The 21,358-nt window shown below is 43.8% G+C and overlaps 1 protein-coding gene across 2 annotated transcripts; it reads left to right on the top strand.

Annotated features, from left to right (window-relative positions):
* Nucleotides 1-436: 436 nt before the first annotated feature.
* On the top strand, nt 437-20,768 carry FAM83F (family with sequence similarity 83 member F). Of its 2 annotated transcripts, none has more exons than XM_063154584.1 (5): nt 437-907; nt 4,521-4,688; nt 10,918-11,039; nt 11,608-12,320; nt 17,079-20,768. In XM_063154584.1, exons 1-5 carry the CDS (start codon nt 452-454, stop codon nt 17,141-17,143), a joined length of 1,524 nt encoding a protein of 507 aa, XP_063010654.1. In that variant the 5' UTR covers nt 437-451; the 3' UTR covers nt 17,144-20,768. The 2 variants fall into 2 exon arrangements, with proteins under 2 accessions (XP_063010654.1, XP_063010653.1); XM_063154583.1 differs by lacking the exon at nt 17,079-20,768 and adding an exon at nt 13,971-14,074 and having other exon boundaries at nt 452-907.
* Nucleotides 20,769-21,358: the final 590 nt, after the last annotated feature.

A 21,358-nucleotide genomic window follows, 5' to 3' on the forward strand; every position in this document is an offset into this window, starting at 1 on the left:
TATTACAAATTCATGTGTTCAGTGGTTGAGGGTCTTTCCTCGGAGGTGCGGTTTTCCCATTTCAATGCACCAAGTTCTCTCTTAGCATACAATTTCACAAGTCAGTTAAAGATTTCTATCCCGCATCCCTCGAAGCTGGTTTAGGCCGCCACATAGCCTGGCTCTTTATCTGACATCGCATCCCGCACCTCTTAGGTCAGGTTGTTCTCCTTTTCACAGAAACTGTCCTCCCCGCAACTCGTGCCCCGTCCCCGGGGCCCACGCAGGAGCCGGGCAGAGGGGCCGGGCGGCGGGGACAGCCGTGTCCCCGGGGCCCGGGGGAGCGGCCGCCCCACCCGTCGGGGCGGGCTCGGGCAGGCCAGGTGAGGCGGTCCCGGCCCTGCCTCTCCGGCTCCCGCCGCAGCCTCCTGCCCTCGCTCCCGGCCGGCGCTGCGCTGGGGCTGCCGGCGGCATGGCGGAGTCCCAGGTGCTGCTGCTGGACGAGCTGCACGTCAACGAGAAGGTGACGGAGGCCCAGGCCCGCTTCTACTACAGCGAGGAGCAGCGCCGAGCCCTGGAGGCTCTGGTGACCCGCGGCGAGGCCGCGTACCGGGAGGCGCTGAGGAAGGAGCAGCTCCGCGATTTCCTCTCCGGCCGGGAGCTGCAGGACCTGAGGGGCGGCTGGCGGGGCTACGACGACCCCCGGGAGGGCGGCAAGGTGGCGCGGGGGCCCGGCGGCGAGACCCTCTCGCTGGCCTACTGGCCCGAGTGCTCGGACACCGAGGTGCCCCCGCTGGACTTGGGCTGGACCGACAAGACGTTCTACCGGGGCATCAGCCGGGTGTCCCTCTTCACGCACCCGCGCAAGGAGGAGAGCGCGCCGCACCTGAAGGAGGTGGTGCGGGACATGATCCAGCAGGCGCAGAAGGTACGGAGCGGCCTCGACGGGCCGAGCCAGCCCTGCCGCCCTCAGCCGGGCCGAGGGTCTGGCTCGGGGCATGGGGTGCAAGGCGGGCGAGAGCCCTCGCTCTGGCCTTGTAATGGTCGGCGTCCATCAGGCAGGGCTTTCCCTGCGCCTCGTTGCCAGTCGCGTCACGCTTTGCCGAAGCTGTTGCCTGTGATGGGGTGAAACCTCTTCACACCCTCTCCACCTCCCCTCGGTTGGGGTTCTGTACCTGTGGTTCGCCTTGTCCTGTCCCGGCCTCATTCCCAGGTTCACAGGTCGTGATGCTGTTACAGCCACCCCTACCTGGTGTGTGCAGGTGTCCCTAGTTACAGACAGGGCAGCGTGTTCGTTATGGGATGGTGTTTTTGGGGTTTATTTTTTGTGGTCTCAACACCCGTCCAGGCCGAGCTGCAAGTAGACAAAGTGCAGACAATATGAGGCTGCTCCTCCCGTTTATCTTTCCCTGGAAATGACTGCTGGTGGTGACAGGGCACCTCTGGCAAGGAAGCAAACCAGCCATGATGCTCCAAGAGCTTGCCTTGAACAGGTGGGGGCAATCACGAGGTTTTTCCTCACCCACCCCGGATGTGGGTGAAGTTCCCGGGGAAGACCACCCAGGAAAAGATCTCCGTCAGAGCTGACACACCCCTTGGGTAAAGGGGAGAACAGCGTAAGAAACTTCATTGCTGCGCTTAGTTTTGCAGCTTTCTGGTTTTTCCGCTTTATAATTCAGCAGTCATTTCCTCCTCCACCTGTTCCCCTCTGCCAGCACACACTATATGCACCACTTTTACAGACTTGTTCAAACCGAATCTGCCGGGAAACACAGAAAACTTTCCAGAGAGGCATTAATCTGGTGGGTGATTTTCTTAGCTCCCTGCTTTCAAAAATTGTGTACACCCTGTAATTCTGTTCAGTGACTGGTGTGATCAGTCACTTAGAAGCTGTAAAATCCTTACACTCTGATGTAGTGCAACTTCACCTCCTCCTTGCGCTGCTACAAAGGTTTCTAGAGACTCTTCAAGAACTGGGAAAGTTTGTTTCTTTCCCAGAAAGAAAGGCCATAGCTGTGCCTGGCACTTAGAAATAATTAAATCCTTTGTAGATTTTTATTTTTTTCACTGACTGGACAAACTGTGCCCCTCCCAGCCCGAAGCTGGTTTCATGTTTAACAGCCATTTGAGTGTTTAATGGTCCTTTTCATAGATAACTATGCCTATTGTGTTCAGCTGAGCTCACCCTGCAAAAAACACTCCAGGTAGCAGCTTTTTTAGTCAGCAAATGAGAGTGGGGGATTGTTGGGTTTGTTTTTTTCTGAGAGGGGGTCTAAACAGATACTGGTAATATGTGGCACAAGTCTGTGGGTGGCTTATCATGAGTATTTTACAAACATATGTTAATTAAGCTACCTAGCTGCAATGAGATTAGCAAGCATTAACTTGCCAATCTTAAAATTCCTGTGAAGAGCTAGGCACACCTATGGGCCCTACAGATAAGTTTATTATCCATAGGATTGGAAGAGAAATGGGGAAAACCTCTTGCAGGGGTAGACACTCATGCTCTGACTTGCTGTGCTTGGGAACACTCCTGGCTGTGACAAGGGTTTGAGATGGCAAACACAACAACAGGCGTTGCCCATGGGAAGTTTTGGCTGCTGTTCTCAATGGTCCCCAGTCTTGGAAAGAAGCCTGGACTGACCCAAGGCCCCACAGCCTGGAGGGAGCCATCCCTTCACACTGCAAGGCCGGTACAGACAATTAATGGTTTGTCCAGGATAGGGTGTAATTTCTGCAGTTGTTACACTCATTGCAAATGGTGGGGATGGAGAGAAAAGAAGTTCCTGCTTCTGCTGTCCATTCCCTATGTGGATGTTCTTACTTCACATGAATATTATTTGGCATCCTTTCTCCTAAATAGCTCATCCATACCACTGTGTGTGGGGGAACAGGGAGCATAACAGGCCCGAGTTAACGCATGAACTGTTCATGACTTTATTTATGGTTTGCCTGTATATGGGGTTGTTCAGAAACAAAGTGGTACAAGTTCGCTGTGTTTTAATTTTTAGAGATTCTGGTAACATTCCTGTTACATTCCTGCTGGGAAGGGAGAACCAAGGCAGGACCTGAAATCCTGCCTAGTAGAAGTTAATGTGGGACTTAGTATGAAGTAGCTGCAGCACAGTTCACCTCCATCAGGAACTTACATGTTAATGATGAACATAAATACAACGTCAGCTCTTTTTTCTTTCTCTAACGAAGGGAAGCTGGTGTAAGCACTGTTGACAGAAGGAGCCTGACAGAGCAGATGTGTTGGTTGTTGTTGGCTGTACAAGCAGGGACTCAGCAGAGATTCAGCAGATGCAGTGGGGGATGTTTACTGTGGCATCACTTTCCCAAAAGCCATTTGTTCAAGGGCATTTTTCACAGGAAAGAGGTCTCTGGGGAGAATTATTCCCTCTTCCTTAGGGGGCTCCTGCAAGAGAGCTGCACCTTTTCCAAGCATCAAGTGAAGAAAGTCCTACAGTGTGGTTCAGTATTTAGCTCCATTCACACCTGTATATGCCATCCCCAGCCCAGATGGGAAATTAAAATTTAGACAGCTGTAGTCCCAGGATACTGTCAGCATGGCAGCTCTGACCTGGCAAGCTGATGTTATGCAGAGAGACTAGAAAAACAGTAGTTTCCTCCATTGATAACCTTTAAAATCTTGAGAAGAATAACTCAGGCAGAAAAATTAGTTGGTATTTCTAATGGTGTAAAAGATACATGTTTTGTCTTTCTCTCCCTTTCTATAAGATCAGCATTAAAGTTACCCATAACCTTCTTGGTTTTGTTGTTACTCATCCTATAAATGTTCAGGCTTGTCTCTCACGTCAGTGAAACCTTTTGTTTTATGTAAAATCTATGCCTGGAAAGAAGGATTAGTTTTATACCAGAAAAACAATACATGCGAAGAGAGGGAATGATCATTTTGCCTCCAAATCTTGAATACACTCCAGTCCCTTTCTGAGAAATATGAGGTGTTTATGTTTGTGCCCAATAAATCATTCCTTGAGAAGCCAGCCTGAGAGCAGATTTTCACAGGGATTTGGGGGGAAAAAAAGGAAAATAGAATTCTTGTTTTCTACACTATGCATCATGGTTGAGGATGCAAGCCCTGATTCCTCTGCACATTCACTCTTCCATTAGACACCTTCAGGTTAAGTGTTAACGTTGTATTTTCAGTGTTTTTTTTTCAATATATTTTCAGTGTTCTTCATTTAAGTGAGTCCTTACAGAGACAATGGAAGTTTCTTAAAACAGAGGAAAAACTAGGTATTTGGCTTTGGCATTCCTCACGCTGCTAAAATAAGTCAGTTTCATCTGGAAGAAGGAGAACTCTCAAAGACATTTACTAAGTGCAGCAGCTAACTCAGAAAATTACAATTATTGATAGTGCTTGGGCATGTACCTCCCTGTACTTTGTTCTCCCTATGGAGGCTTCTCCTCCATTATCTGGTATCAATGCTCTCCTTTACTTTGTACCAGTGGGGCAGGCCTTCCTTTCAGTTCCTAATATTTATTCAGTTGTCTGTCTACCATCTTGTTGTTTGCAGATTATTGCAGTGGTCATGGATGTGTTTACGGACCGGGACATCTTCCGCGATATTGTCGATGCAGCGTACAAGCGCTGGATCCCCGTCTATATCATCCTGGATGAGGAGGGAGTCAGGCTCTTCCTGGAAATGTGCAGATGCCTTGACCTCAGTGACTTGCAGATCCGGGTAAGGTATTCAGTGCTAAACCATTATCTCTGCAGGTCATTGGCCTTTTGCAGTTGCAGTGGATCTTGGAACTTGCTTGGACCAGCAAACACATCTCTTCCTCCGTACCACAACACTAAAAGTGATGGAACACAGAGGGATAACAGTGTGGCTTTATAATACAGAAGGAAAGAAAAAGGAAAGATTTGGATTTTTTTGCCTTTCACCCAAGACAGGGATCTGTGTAGTTTCCTGGCACTTATGACCTCAAAATTCCTGTTTGGGGAGAAAAGTATCAGAGAAAATTGCTGCAGGTCTTCTATGTGAGGATTCAAACTAGAATTCAAACTAGAGTTCCAGGTAGCTCTTGGAGTTGTCTGCATGGATCCCTCTTACAGGACACACACATTCTGTGAAAATCAAGACTTTCCTTCCCAACAGTGATCATCTGTGAGTGAATGAGCTTGTAGTCCTCCTCTAGGATGACTTAAAGGAGAATTTAAGGGATTGAGGGCCACAGTGTGCCTTCATATAGTGCATGCAGCATAGCAGAGTAGTCAGTCTAGCTTGGCTGGCAGAAGCAGCCTCAGAGGGATCTCGCTCCATTATATACAGACTGAAATCCTTTGTGTATTTCTTGTTAGTATTGTATTCTTTCCTTTTCCCCCCATCTTTTTAGCCACTGTTGCTACTACAGACTTGTTCTAAATCCTGAAAAAAGTTGCTGGGTTGGAAACAACCTATGGGATGCCAGACTCACCCGTTTGTGATCCAACTGTTCTGTACAGTGGCGGTGGAAAAAGTGCTTTTTGCCTGGAGGAGGAGTGGATTTTCCTTAAACACTCAGTTTATAGTTAAAAAAACCCCAAAACACAACCAAAACTCAAAAAGCTCTGAAGATTATAGAATCTCATCTTAATCATTTTAGAGGAACTATCTTAAATCTGGATGAAAATTACCTGCATATATCTGAAGAGTTCTCCTGTGAACTACCACTCTGCTCTGAGTTTCATCAAAAAAGACATCCAGCTGAGAAGTTTTCCCTTTTTTTCCAAAACAGTGGTGGAAGTTCCTTCCCTCTGGTATCTTTGAAAGCAAGACACAGACCTCATTATAACAGACGTGTTTCAAGTGCCAGTGGTATTGTGTCTCCTAGGCTTGTGTCTCTTTGGTACATAGCAGTAGTTCCATCTGCTCTGGTACCAGTTTCCCAGTACTTTTCTTACTGTGTCATCATGTACAGCAATGATGTCTTCAGTACTAGAATATTTTAACTCCTGGACAGAGGGAATGAAAAGATATCCTGGCATTTTCGAAAGAGCTGTGTTGCTATTGGAGAGCTGAGTTCCTTTCAGTCTGTTTTTTCTGTCTCTAAAGCAATCCCCTTCTGCTCATCCTCTTATCCTTCTACACAGGCTTGACACTCCTAAACCAGTGATCCCAGTGATGTGCTGCAGCAATGCCTAGGTCCTGCAGCAGTCTAGTTGTATGGCTCTCTCTAAGGAGGTGCAGTTTGAACTGGTGCAATCAAAAGAAGGAGAAAATGTTTCTGTGTCCCTTCTATGATTCCATTCTTTCATGGCAGCCCGTGCTATGTTTTTCTTTAGAGATCTTCAGCTAAAAGTAGTACAAGCTGAGTTGAAGCAAGTCCACTGAGAATAAATTAACAACTTTTGACCTAGTTGTTCACTATTCTGCAAAGCTTCAGCCCACAGATTGCTATCCTTCAAATTTTTCCCCTCTTTTCCCAGGTATCTCATACTGGATCTTAAATTCCCCTGAAGGTTGTTATCTTTTATTCAAGTATGGTGTAGGTATTTTTTTAGTCTTGCTGAGGCCAATGCAGTTAATTCCTGTATATGGTTCTATGGAATGACCAGGGAGATTCTTCATGGAATGGGGAAACAAGTCATTTGCCTCTCAAGGAAGATGTTTTCTTAGTATCTCACCCAGAGCTGCCTTGGACATGCCTGTGCTGCTGCTTGGGTCAGTGTAGCAGAAACCATCATGTAGGGATTTCCCTGGCAACAGGCTTTGGATACCCAAGGAAGCTCCAGAAGGTTAAGGTTTCCCCTTGAGGACTCCTCCCAGCCCTTCTTCTGTAATGTGTCAAGAGTTGAAGATCCAGATTTAAAGCTAGAAAGCAAGCTGGGCCTCCAGTCTTGTTCAGCAGAATCATTTTGTCCCACGTTGTTTGATTGCAGAAGATACTGAAATTGCTGAGGAAACTTTCTTTCACCCATTTCTTATCTACTGTCTTTCTCCTGATATCTGCTTTGATGTCTGAGTTTCTTCTACTGATTTTTAGCAACAGGGAAGATGTTTTCTCCTTTTTGAATTACCATTTTGCTTTATTATAGAAGATTTTTACCAGTTTTCACCAGACATAGTTTGCCAGCAAAGGAGTTGCATACTCTTCTTTCCTGCCCTTCTGCCCACCTTTCCCTTGGAATGCTTGTGCAAGGTACAGAGGACGGCTTCTTTTCTCAGGAAGTTGCAGCCACATGAGATATAACTCTAAGGTTTAGAGACAAGTTCTGATCCCAGGAGGAGAGAGATGATGCACTACTGTGAACTGCAGTGTCACAATGTTTATTCTGTCTTCTGTCACCACCAGATACTCATTTTGTTCTGTGTTTTCTGCCCTTTTGGTCCCGTTGCCCTGTTCATCCAATGCAAAGTGAATACTTCAACAGTACCAATACAGGGAGGTTTACAGTTAACACTGGGTTTGTCTCTGTACAGCGATGGACATTTTCACAAAATTCCTGGCTATTTTATTCTTTTTGTAGAGATGGCAAGGTGTCATGATCTGCTGACAGTCTCATGGGAGGGAAACTGCTCTAGGAAGACCATACCTCACCCTACAAAGAGTAAAAGTACTTAGCCAACTCCAAGCATTAAATGAAAAAAACTTTTATTTTTGTCTGAAGGCCAGAGTTCACCAGAAATGTATTTAAATTCAATCATCAGAACATTCATGGGTTGTTCATAAGAGCATGTCTTGTGTGTGTGAGTCATATGGCTTCCTGAGCCTACAGGACATGGTTTGTCAGACTTCTGTTATGTTTGACACAAGAGTGTTCTACAGAGATCACAGTGAATCAGAGTTCTCATAGATACTAAATTCATAGCTCCTCAGAAATTCCTCTTTTTGCAGGACCTGAGGGTGAATGTTCTCACCAGATTTTAGATAGGTGGTTTTTGTCTTCATGTTTCTGTTAACCCCAACCACAGTAACAGACACTCCTGCCCAAAGACAGAGAATTCTCCAAGCAAGCCCAGGGAATGATTTATCTGCAGGAAGTTCACCTTCACATTAATTTTTACATTCATTTTCCTAACATGTAAGAAGTTTTCCCTTTCACTTCAGAAAGTCTAAAAAGCTTCTACCTGATAAACTTTTGTAATTTCATTTCGGTATTTTATGGGTTTTGTCATTGACTTCTACCTGAGATGAGGGAGGGGTGGAATGTGATGTGAAGCAGTGCTGTTGGTTTTTTAATGGTCTGCTGGAGTATTCTTCTAGACTACTTGTGACCTTCTGAGATGGGAACTTGCAAGGCTCTCTTTTTGTAAAGACACAGATAATACTCAGTAATTATCTTGGCAGACCATGTCCCAGCTAGCTGCATTCCATCCTGTTCTACCTGAATACTTGCAAGTTACACTATTTTGTCAGTAACCATGCCCTTTCTAAAACTGTCCTGGGCAAACAGAGGATTTCTCAGTTCTAAGAGGGAAGGTGCACATAGAATTCTCTGGTGGAAGCAGTTACAACACCTCCCTTTAGGGTCTGTCTTGTGTATTCCCCTTTCTCAGCCCCAGTTTGTAAGCACTACGGCCTAGGTCTGCCAAGTCAGTCACAGCATTACTGACTTTCTAAACTGGGTCTGATTTAGCTTTCTGTGGATTCAGAGTGAGGTTTAAAAGTGTGACAATAAAGCAAGGAAGACCAGTTCCTTACTATTTGTATTAGGATGCTCTGTCAGGCTTGACTGTTACCAGTCATATTGAGTTGTAGCCGGGGAGATGTTAGTCACTGCTTGTGGTGAGGAGTGGTGCAAGTCTGTGGAAAGGAAATATAGAAATTTAATGCAGACTGCATCTCCCATAAACAGGATATTACAGAACAAACCTTAAGCAGGCTTCTGCAACAATACAGATCTGGAGGTGTCACTTCTATCTGGTGAGCTAACTGGTCCTCTACTCAAAATATTTGTTACTACTGTAATTCTAGTGCTGTCTGAAAATGCCTGCAATCTCACTTCATTTATATTTGTCTTTCCTCTTTTGTTATTGTGCACTCTTTGGTACATGTTCTCGTTCTTCCTCTGTAGCTTGACTTAGCAGTCTACAAATGTTCCAAGATCCTTCAAGGCAGAAAATTGTATACAAATAACCTGTTAAGTGACTTGATGTTTATATGACTTTCTGCTTGTTTTCTGCATTTCAAGATGTATTAATGCACTCCTGTACCTATTTTATTCAAGGAGGTTTATGTGCTCAGCCGTTCAGCTCTATCCCCTCTGCGCCTTTCTACGTGTTACATACAGCTCACTTACTGCAGAAATTCAAGTGTGCTTTCTTTCCACCAAAAGAAGGTGATAGAACATACAAGCACATTAAGATCCACACTGTTATATGCTGGAAGCTTTCTACTCACACAGGCTGATGCTTCTTGATTCAAAGGAGTAATATCAGGTCAGAGCTGTTGACTGACTTCTTGTCTTGTGCTGTCAGCAAAGCATGATTTGGCAAATCCCACATCCAAGATTAATCAGCAAGGAAAAAAAAAATTCAGCCAAATTCAAATGTTATTTTAATTACTGGAAAGGGCACCATTTCTCCTGTGCTCTACCCAACTTGTCTTCAGCATCCCATACATATGACTCATTTGCTAGGCCTTGGGCAAGCCACTTCATCTTTTTCTGTCTTAGGCTACTCATCTTTAAAATGGGGTAATAATACTTTCAGCAGTGTTGGGAGCATTAATTAGCTAATGCCCACACAGGACTCCAGACAGATCAAGCAACAGCTGAATGCAAAACAGAGCTATCATCAGTTACTGTTAGTCAGAATTTGTATTTTGACTGCTGTATTCTAGTTGGGAAAATAGCAGCAGTTTCAAAAGGCAGGAGTTGTATTCAGAAAAAACAGCTTTTGAAAGAAATCTGCATTCTTATAATCACTCATTCCTGCATGCTGATTTCTATAGCCTATCAGTATTTAAGCTGTCGGTGAGGTTTATAGTAATAGGACTTAGCTCTTTGTGGGACCTGAGACTGTGCTAGCATTAGCCAAATCCTCTTGATTTTTCTTCTCTGCAGATGGGGAAGAATGAAACAAAGGTGAATTGACTTTCTCAGAACATCACAGGGAGCAGTATCAGAACTGCAATTATGCCTGGGACTATCTGACTCCCAACCCTGGATTTATGACTCCAATTCACAGTGCTTTTAGCTTTTCATTCTTAAGGAATCCTTACATAAAAATATGGTGGAATGAGGAAAATTGTCTAGATTTGTGTGTCAAAGTGACAAGATAATTTGCTCCAAACCTTTACTGACATTCAATGTTTTTGGGTTTGGTGGGAGGAGAGGGGGAATGTTTCATGTTAGACACGTTGGGAGTTCAGCCTTGTGCAGCCAGGACCCATGAGCAGAGTAACACTCAGTCCAGTGTGCAAACATATCCTTATAGTATGCAGAGGCACTCATCTATTGTTGAAAATCATGTAACCCTAACTTTGTGGTTTTTCTGTGTCTGGTAGTGCTTTGTTTCATTACTTGTAGGTTTGCTGACAAAAGGGTGTGAGATTTGAAGTTTGGGGAGAAGTATTCTCTTTCTAACTACTTCCATTCATTTTATGAAAAGATTCTCCCTCCTCATCTTCAGAAATTTTTCTTTGCTGCTCTATTCAGGACATTAGTAGAGACACTTATCTGAAAGCATTGTCTTGCCAGTGGCTCAAGTGAATAGCTGAAGACAGCAGGCAGGGTTTTGATGACCCCTTGGACAGTGATAAACTGTCCAAGATGGAGAGGAGTGACCTGTGTAGACAGGAGATGACAACAGGGCTTACAGCACTATGCTTTCCTTTGCAGCCCTTCTGGTGGCTGATACAAAATGAGCTGTAGTCCCAGAAGTAGTGAGACAATGTGAGTGACATCTTAACACTTGGAGCTGGCAATTATGTAATTTTCTGCCCTGTTTATTGTGACATTTTGTCTTTTCACCTCCCTGTTAGAATGTCCGCATACGCTCTGTGACAGGAGTTGGGTTCTACATGCCATCAGGGAAGATCAAAGGCACACTGGCATCCCGATTCCTGATGGTGGATGGAGAAAAGGTGGCCACTGGATCATACAGGTGGGTTACTCTTGTTTAAGGCATTAATTTAAAGATTACTTTGCTTGAGAGTCTTCTTCACTTGTCACCCCCCTTCTATCCCAGCTTGTGTAATCTGTGTGGCGTCTGTAGAAACTGGAGTGGGACAACAGAGAAGGTGGCATAGAGCCCTTCTTCAGAGAATGGAACATACCCATGCTGGCAGACCTTTTCAGAAGGCTAGAGACAGTTCCACACTGCATCAGGAAGGGGTCTACAAGGACTCCCCACCAGTCCCTGTACTCAGTTCTCTTCAGTGAGGTTTTCAGTCCAGAGACTCTTCCTGTTGATTCAGTGCTGCTTTTTTAAAAGGGTCCTTTTAAAGACCCTTTTTGCAGAGTTTCAGGGCCTTTTCTCCCAAATCTGGTCTACATGTCTAAAGAAGAACAATAATGTTGTGTCATGTACCTATTGGGGCCCATCTGGCCAAGGATATAAGGGCAAATGTCATAATGCTACATATTCTTCTGTAGTGTCTTAGGTTTTGTTAGGTGGGCTGGGTCAAGTATGCACCCCAAAATCTAATGTCGGTTCTGTTTCCTCCTCTTAGCTTCACGTGGACTTCATCTCACATTGACAGAAACATCCTGCTAGTCTTGACAGGACAGCACGTGGAGATGTTTGACATTGAGTTTCGTGAGCTCTACGCCATCTCAGAGGAAGTTAATTTATACAAGGAACTGGGCATTGCTAACCCATTCCTCCATGGAATTGGGAAGCCAGGCTTTCATTCCTCCACCGTGGCTCGGAAGTTCATTAACCCAAAGTATGGTTTAGTAGCAGGGGCAACCCGTGGTGATATGATGCTCTGGGCTTCACGGCACAGGCAAGACCATCAGGGAAACATGGAAAAGGAGGAAACAAGTGAGTCAAAGAAACGGTTAAATCAGTTCCTGAATGACTTAGTCACATTGGAGCAAGTGTTCCCAGAAATAGATCCACCTCTGGAGAACTTGAACAAGCTGAATCGGAGCCCCCAGAAACTGTTGTCCCGGCTCCACATGGACCTGAAAAATAAATCCAAATCCAGAGAGTCCATCCGTGACATAAAGAAGGAAGATGCACAGAGCAATGCAAAGCAAGGGAAGCGGTTTGCCAGTGGGCTTTTCAGTCGCAAGGCCAAGCGCTCTCCAGGCTCAAGCATTGAAGCCAATTCTTTTGCCAGTGAAGGACATTCAGGAGAAGACCTTGGGAACATGAAACTGGAATATGAGAGGCTCAGCATTGGCCATGCTAGTGTTCGGAGTGCTGGAGGCAACTCAGGTAAAACCTTTTACAGCATACTCTGCTTTCTGCGTCCCTTGCTTTGAGCTTGGCTGATTGATGCAAGCATACCCATTATGGGCACCTGTGAGTAGATCCTCTCATTCTGAATCAAAATGAGCAAAAACAAAGGGTAGAAGTTGTATCAAAAGATACAGGCAATATAAGTTGGAAGCAATTTAATGGCAGTCTTACTGTAAGGTTGGTACTTCTCATGAGGTTGTTTCTCATACTTTTGAGCAGCAAAGGGAGAGAAAGTGAACATTGCCTTGTGTAAAACAGTGCTGAGTCCATTAAGTGCATTTGCCTAATAAACAGCAGCACTGTGTTCTCTATGGTAGTGGCTAGCAGGCTGCAGACAGATTTTCAGTGTAATTCCTTCCTTTCCTCATTAGAGTTTAGGCAGGTATATTTCCTGTGACAAATTTCCTGGTGGAGAAAAGAGGAAAATGTGTTTATGTTGAGGTGAGGGCACAAGGATTGAAGGAAAGGGTGCAAGTCTTTTTAATTTGCTCCTTTGCCACCTTCTGAAATGGAGGAGAAGGTCATGAAAATAGAAGCTACAAAGAAGTAGGTCACTAGATCTCAACTTTTCTTTCTTTGCTAATGCATGTTTGATATTTTCATTAAGTCCTTCAAAGGCTTCAGTCAGTTGAAGACACAAATGATAAAGATTTCTAATGGGTTATGGGTTCATAGCTAACTCCTCAACATTTTACATGTTTTGTGAGATTGAAGTAAATCTTTGGACTATTCATCCTGGTTGTCTTCCTCTCACTGAGCTGTTTTGGGCGTCAATACCTCCTGCACCATCAGGAAAATAAACTAATTGCAAGGGAAAAAATTCTCCTCCACTTGTCTGGTCAGTGCTCTGATGAATGCAAAATGCAGATGTAGAGAGACTGAATTGCTTTGCAGTTACCATGATGTGAAATGGAAAGATGTTCTTTTGGGACCAAGAAGAAAAGCAAGGAATTGAGATGGTCAACAACAATGATTAATTAGGTTCCTGGAAATATTTCTGGCTCAATGAACGACAGACTCAAAAATGCCAAATGAACACAAGAAAGAGGAATTATAAGAAGGAATAGTTAATTTATTTAAGACTGTAGTAGATCCATTTTAGAATCTGGGGAGGTAGAAGTAAACCCTGGTCTAAAGAGATCCTCTCTCCAAGTAAGTCTTGAGCACAGACATTATGTGCTGGTGGGCCCCATTCCTCAAAGCCAGGAAAAGCAAAATCGGTGAAGACCTGTGGGGAGGTATATGGGCATTTCCACTCGCAGGAATGGAGCTGAGTGCTTGCACTACCCTCTAGTGACAGAAGGAGAGAATCTCTCAGTCATCAGCACTTTGCATATCAGAGATTCTCAGTGTCACTCGTTTCAGAGCAGCCAGCCTGGCCTTCCCACAATGTCCTGATGAAATCAGGCCCAGCTTAAGGCACAAGAGGTTGATGTCTTTGGTGGACAGTGGGGCACTGCACCCTGCTGGGGCATTACACCATCCAGGCAGCAGGGATGTCCCTGTTCCTCCTAAAACACTGGATCTGTGCCAGACAGTCTGATGCTTGGTCTAGACCATTTCCACAAATACATTTCCATGCTATTATGTTCAAGTTTTATTTATTGCCACTGTTACTTCCTGCAGACTGCCAGCTCTTTCAGTAAGGGGGAAGGAAGAATTGAGAACAGGTCTAAGGAAGATGCTGAGGTCCAGCACACCAGTCTTCCCACTGTGCTTTTTCTGACCTGATAAATCTTTCCAGTGAGTCCTTGCTAGTATTTTTGGTTTATGCAAATTGAGAATGCCTGTTCATGGTGGCACTGGGAGACTCCATAGCTTTTGAAGTAGGGTGTAAGTAGACTTTGTCCATCTGGTGGCATCAAAGGCTGAAGGAAGATCATGGATTGTGAGTTGCTTTTGAAATAAATTACCTTTTTGTGAGAGAACACTTCTCTAGTCTAATAGTCCCAAAGTGGCATGTGAACAGAGATGGTAGAGGGCACATTAGATAGATGGAGACTCATGAGGAACAGAAAAGGATTTAATAAAAAATTCTTAAACACAGCCATGGAATAGAGTCCCAGCCTCAGTATAAAGATAGGAGACACTTTGTTCTTGGGTAACTTTAGGACTAACTTAGGTTTAAAAGTTTAAGCAAAACTTTGAGCAAAACTAGTAAAAACTGGTGCTGTGATATTCTGGGTGACAGAAGGGAGGTAAGAAGTGGAAATGAAAGAGAGGGTACTTGGTATGCAAGCAGGTTAGGATGCAATTATTCAGAGCTTCACAGTTTGAAATAGCTGCCCTTTTGTAAAGATTAAACAGCACACTTAAGCCCCATGGGCCTGCCTGTGCACACATCCTCCAAAGTCACTATTAATTCTTTAGCACCACAGAGACACATCCCAGCTTGCAAATGCATGGAGAGACCAGATCCACACCTGAGTAGCTCATAGAGTAGTTGAAAGACATTATTCAAGCAGGCTGAAAGTCAGATTCACTCTTGTAGGAGCAAATGCTGATGAAGAGAATCTGAGCTGGGAAGGGAAATGATGGAAGTGTGTGCTGTGATGGAGTCTGAAAATCTGATGCAGCTTTTACAGGCTAGAAATGGATTCCTATGAGTCAGAATTGGGAGTCTGGAAAATACAAGGGCTCCAGATAGAAAGTAATGTCCCAAACTAAGTATCTGAATTAACACCCTGAGGTGTTGTCCTAGCACATGGCAAGCTGTACATTGTCTTAAAAGGTTTTCTCAAACCACATCATGAAATTATCAGAATTTCACTGGATTTCACTGTTGCCTGCTGAGGAACATAAGAGCAGCTCTGAACCTGACCAGAATCTTGTTAATTTTAAGCTGGTGCTGAGCAGACTGTGTTCAGCAGAGACAGTGACTTCTGTGTGCAGTTTCTGGGAAACACTGCAAAAGTCTGAAAGCTGTGTGCCTTCAGAAGGTGCAGACTTTTTAGTTTGTGTTCTCCTTTGGAAGAAGCAAAGTGGGCTTGTTCAGAAGGGTCTGCTGTCCTGAGGTGCTCCATGCATCAACTTCATTCCTCATGAGCAGTGGTTGCAAAATACACACCCTTAGTAGAAGGATTTTGTGTTTCAGTTTTGTGTGCTTCTTGCAACAGGAAATGGAATTTATGCTGGGCACTGCAAAAGCATTGGAATAGCTGCTTGGTTATCACCAGCATTTTTCAACCAAAGCAAGATCATGGAAGGGTGGTAACTGGAATTTTCAGCCTCTTTTCTAAAGAGAGAAAGAGGGAAACATTGTTGGGTACATAAGAGGAGGATGTTTGCTCTAACTGTAGTGGGATATGTAGAAAAAGGTCAGAAGACAAGAGTAGAAAGTGGCAAGAATAAAAGGGCTGGGAGTTGAAATTAAGCAGAGAAGCACAGACATATTTCAAAAAAAGCATGAGGGTCTTAAATGTGATACAGACAGGGAAGGAAAGAGGGGTGGGGAGGAGATAGGAGTAATGATAACACTAACATGCAGGATATGTCAGAGGGGAACAGGTAGAAAGAAATGCTACAGGGAGCTGTGGGGAGGAGGCAGTAGCACACAGAGCAGCCACAGAAGTGAGGGCAGGGTGCAGTGCCACCTCCCAGGTGAACATCAAGGAGATGCAGTGTGGAAGAAAGTGGAGAGAAGGAGGGGGAGAAAAGAGAGCTCTTCTCTTCCCCATCATCTACAGGTAAGGGCAGCATTGATCAAATACCCTTCAGGCAAGAGAGTGACATTGAAAATTATTCACTTGGAGCCCAATTCAGAGGCAGTGCTTGAGTTGAATGCTCCCTAAACTTAGCAAGACTGAGACTTCTCAGTAGCATGTCGCCATGACCTGTGGCAGTTTTCACTCTCTGTTTTCCCTCTGAACTGGCATCTGGCTCCAAGTGCTTGGGAGATGCACATGTACCTTCCTTCTGTACAAATACATGAGTGGGCCTGCCTGTGTTCAGAGTGATTCCAAGCCACTTGGCAGCCCCTGTCGGTCCCTGCTGCCCTGGGCCAGAGTCATGCAAGCTTTACTGAGCTCAGATGAGCTCCCTTACTTGCAAAGCCTCTGAACGCACTTCTGTACAGTGCTTGAGACATATACTGGGGCATCCAGATCAACATCTGGCTGTAATGATGGACACCAGACAGAAGTGCAAGCGTTGAAAGGTACAGATACTGGGAGCAGAAGAAATTCATAGAGTAAGCAGTGAAAAAACCTAGGATTATGAAAAACTGGAGGCAGCATACTCTGCCACTTTAGTGAGAGACCTTGAGGCCTTGGGATTTATCTTGCAAAGGCAGTGGTGGAAACACTGGCACTAGAGATGTTTGGAACAAAATGTGAAAAAAAACCTCTACTGAGAATGTGTGTAGGTATCAAATGAATGAGACGACCTTGGGTTGTCAGGGTTTTTTTCCATACCTCACTCTTTGGAAAACTTCTCACCCAAGGCATGACCAGACTATTTATCAGTGCCAGCTGGGACCTAATGAAGCTGGACTGGGTACAAGGCAAAGCCTAGAAATACTTCTCCAGTGGTTTTCTCTACAATATTCTCTGCATTTGATCTTATTTTAATGTTTCTTCATTTCACTACAGCAGAAAAAAAGCAATGAGAGCATGCAGAATAATGTCGGTCTAACACAAGGTGCATAGTAAAAAATGAGAGTGAAGCATGAGTCCAAACTTTATCCAGGGCTTATTTACTTAACATTAACACTACTTTAACTTCTTTTCCTTCCAGGTAACCTGAATCCAAACTCCACTATGAGCGATAAAAACAAACAATCTACCTGCGTGTTATCTTGATTGGGAAGGATTGTCTGGAGAACTAAAGACTGAATCACAAGCTGCAATAGTAACTTCTTGATTGATTTTGAACCTACAGCCATATCCTCATGCAGTGATCTGTAAAGCCACTGCAGGTCCTGGATGCATCTGGCACCCCTGGCTAAAGCACATTTACTGGGTGATGAGCGGACTTTGGATAGTTGGTCCCTTAAATGAGGGTTAGTGATGAATGTATTAGTCCATATGTCTATGTGCACACATATTTTGTACATAAAAACAACTGTGATGACTGGTCTCAGAGCTTGTTCTGTGCCCAGAGAAATGCAGGAGATTTTCTGACTTACTTGTGCTGCTACTTCAGTCTGTCTGGCTGCAGACTTGGAATCACTGTGTTGCATTGTTTACTCTACTGCACTGCAAAAATGTATTGATCTGACTGGCTGTAAGGCTGAATCCAATAGCAGTGGCAAATTCTGGGTGAAATAAGGATGTTTACAGACAGTGGAGCAATCCTTTGTCCATAAGGAGTCTTCCTGTAGATTCCTGTTGTCACTGGCCCAGGCAGGAGAAGGGTTTAGCCAACAGTAGCCTACAGAGCAGTATCTGAACTGTTTCACCTCATAGATGTAGCAGTCGAACAAAGTGATTTAGCAAGAATGTGGCAAAGAGGAAAAATGGAATATAGGGCAATGTTTAACATACACTTGAGACTGGGTCAGGAGAAATGCCTGATAAGGGGCCTGGGCAGGATCTGGCAGCAATAACACAGACTTCAGGGGCTGTGCTCAAATCCTCGTTACTGCTAATGCAGCAATACTTTTACCATTCATGGAAACTGAATGATTAAGGAGCACATCTTTGAGGGTTGAAAGAGGAAGCAGAGGAGGCATGCAAGCTTTTCAAGCTTTTCAAATGCCCTTTTTTTTTTTTTAAGTTAACCTTTCCAGAATCTAAATCGTGCTAAAATTGAGAGCTTTGATCCATAAGAAGCATTGTGTGCAATCAGACCAAAGGCCATCTGATCTGCTGTTCTGCCTCTGAGAATAGCCTGTAACAGGTGATCACAGAAGCATAAAATACAAGGCTTGTATATACAGAGGTCGTTCTCCGACACCATTCTAGCAGTCTATGGACTTTCTCAGCTTTCTGGCAGTTCCTTCTGGACCTGGTCTTAATGAATGTACTTGTCCTTTTCTAAAAATCCTCTTTTGGCCTCTAAAGTGTTCTGTAGTAACAAACCCTAAATTCAATGCATGTACAAAAAGAACTGTTGTCAGGCTGTTTAATGGTTTCCTTGATGACTACCTCCTAGCTACTATGGGATCTGACTGGCATTTCTGTCCTCTTGTTCACTATCATTTTTCCACTTCTGCTCACTAACAGAGTGGATAAACAGATTGTTTTTGTCTCTATAGTGGGCAGATTGACATTTCACTCTGCTTTCTTGCCATTTAAATTACATATCCTGCTGTCATAAGTAAATCCTCTTGTGATACCTAAAAAAATTAGATCCTAGTTATTAGAAGAGACCCGAAAACTAACATGCCTGCTTGCCAAAAAAAAATAGTTAAACATCAGAAAAACACAGGTTTAGTTTTCTTGCTTTTTGTTTAGAGAAACCATCTGGGTTTTTAGCTGCACAACAAATTCACAGCAAAGGCAATTGATACACTCCCAACACAGAAGCAGCTGATCAAAAGACTTTTAGGGGCTGGGATGCAGTAGAGGTTGTTACACTCCAACAGCTGTCTGTAGTTGATGGTAAAATGCAATTGATTGATTCACTGATTGATTAAATACCTTTCCTTGAAGTATACTTAATTTGAATGGCAAGCAGGGCCATTTTACTCTATTTACCCTGCAGAATGTCTTGAGATGGTAAAACACCAAAGGTATTGTGCCCTCTGTTAAACTTACTCATCCTCCATGGGTTAAATGCTTGCCAGTCTATATAATATATTCTATATAGCCTTCTGGGAATGAGCTGTAGCTTTACAGCTAGGTCTGTCAGCTCATATTATGAGCAGTGTTTCATAAAATTGTTCCTGGTAATGGGAAAAAAAAGAGGTGTTGGAAATGACACCACCACTTGGATGTAGAAGTGATAGCTGAGTTATCCTGTTGGCTTCATGTGTGTAGCTCATGTGCCTAAAGCTACTCACTGTGTTTGTAGGATTCTTGAAAGTGGCATGATTTTGCCATACTTTGGTTACCACTCTGAAGACGTTTGGGAGACTTTTTTTTCTTTCCTTGTATTTATTTCACTTTGTTAGCAAAGATCAGATATAAATTTATTAAGCTGATGTTGTTCCACTTTTTGTTCTGAAAACAGCAGTGTCATCTGGTGCTTCCTTTTCCTCCCAGGCTTTTAAAATATTTCTTTTTTTAATTGTGCAATAGGTTAATTAACTAATTAGCACCATGTTGATATATATGGTCAGGTTTTCCAGGAAGTCCTTTATCTCCTTGTTGCTTCATCCTGGGTGACTTCACAATTAGTCCAAGAGGCTGATTTCACTTGTCCTTCCTTTCCTTCTGTGCTTTCACATTAGTGTGCTTTACTTTCTCTTACCTATTGCGGATGTCAGAGCTCTTTTTTTTAACCTGTCAACTAACAGGATATCCTTTCCAGAGTAAGTCTCTCATCTGCTTGTCTCCTTGATTGCCACACCAGTTCCTGAAAGGTAATGTTCACTTGTTTTCAGATTCTTTCCATGGAAATCAGTCTCATGCCTTGACTCCAAGGGCTAGTAGAATTCCTTAGGCTTATCACACACTGCTTAATTACTTAATTTGAGAGAACAAACTTGCTTTTTTGCATGATATAAATCTGCTCCTTAAACTCAGCATGACTGAGGACGCACACAGCCTTGTTGATCCAGAGTGGAGGTTTCAGGCTCTGGTGGAACTAGTTCTTCCCTGAAGATAAAATCTGCTGAAGTTGAGCTATTTACCTGCTCCTATGGCAACAGAAGTGAGTCTGTGTGAGGTGACCACATTTATTTTGACTAGTTTTTGCTGATTGTGGTTCTTGATGAGTGCTAGAAACCTGGGGCTGTGACCTGTAAAATGAACCTCTCTTGCTCTCCAGATAAAATGTGGTTGGTGGTGCTGGGGGTCACAGGGGCAAAGAGCAGTGCTTAGGAATTGTGTTGGAAGTCTGCCAGCAGAGGTTGAAGGTACAGCAGTATTCAAATAAGCTGTCATTTGGTGCTTGCCCAAGATGTCCCCTCTTGTAATCAAGTCACCAACCTCCCAAGGGGGTGGGAAAGATGGGAATGGTTCTGTTGCTACTCAAAAGAGCCAGATTAGCTCTCTTTGGCATCTCTATCCTGACCATGCACAATCCCAAGAGGACGCCTGTCCTCTGGATCTCTTTCCCTCTTTGGCTGGTCTGTGTGGAGCACCATGGGGCCTACAGCTGTGGTCCTGGTTTTGGACAGAAAGTAATGAAGCTGGGGCTCATGGCTCTCTCGTTCTGGCCTGCAGTGGTGAGTGGTTCAGAAAGAGCCACTTGGCTGAATGTGTGCCTTCTGTGTTTCTTTTGGTATAAGTTTGTATATTTAATGTATATGTGTCCAGTTAATTATGTGGGAAACCTTTTCTAAGTCAAACAAATAAACTCTATACCGTGTTACATTTAGATACTGTGTTCATGGTGTCCTTTTAATTTCTCTGCTACGGTTCCTGGATTGGGGGCATTTTTGTTGTTTATTTGTCAAGAACCTGTACTGTCTGGATTAGAGCAAGTTTCTGTGTAACTTGTGAACTTCTTTGGTCAGTGTTTGGTCGTATTTGTTAAAAGAAATGTGGGCAGCTGAATTCTCCACAAGTTGTGTTTTGTGGCTTTGAGTACCTTAAGAGAGACTAATTCATTCCTGCTTTCTTGCTGCTGGAGTAGGCTGCAGCAGATATCCACTTTAGTTGTTTGAGGTTTTTCGTTGTTGTTTTGTTAGGTTTTGTTTTGTTTTTTAAATTACTTTGCAGCTGAAATGTGTCTTGCTGCAGCTATAAATGCATCTGACAAAGTGCCACCTCGGTTTTCCTTTCCATCTTTCTTATATAATTTGTACCCATCAGCAATGACATTTAATTTATGAAACTGAGTCCCTGTGCTACATTTCAGTTTTACCTGGTACAATGTAATCCTTGACATTTAAGTAACTCACAATCACTCGTTTCCCATGCTCCCTTTGTTTGCGTGTACAAAAGCCCATTTTAAAATTCTTGACC

Source organism: Melospiza melodia, chromosome 4 (assembly GCF_035770615.1).
Source record: "Melospiza melodia melodia isolate bMelMel2 chromosome 4, bMelMel2.pri, whole genome shotgun sequence".
Classification (NCBI taxonomy): domain Eukaryota; kingdom Metazoa; phylum Chordata; class Aves; order Passeriformes; family Passerellidae; genus Melospiza; species Melospiza melodia.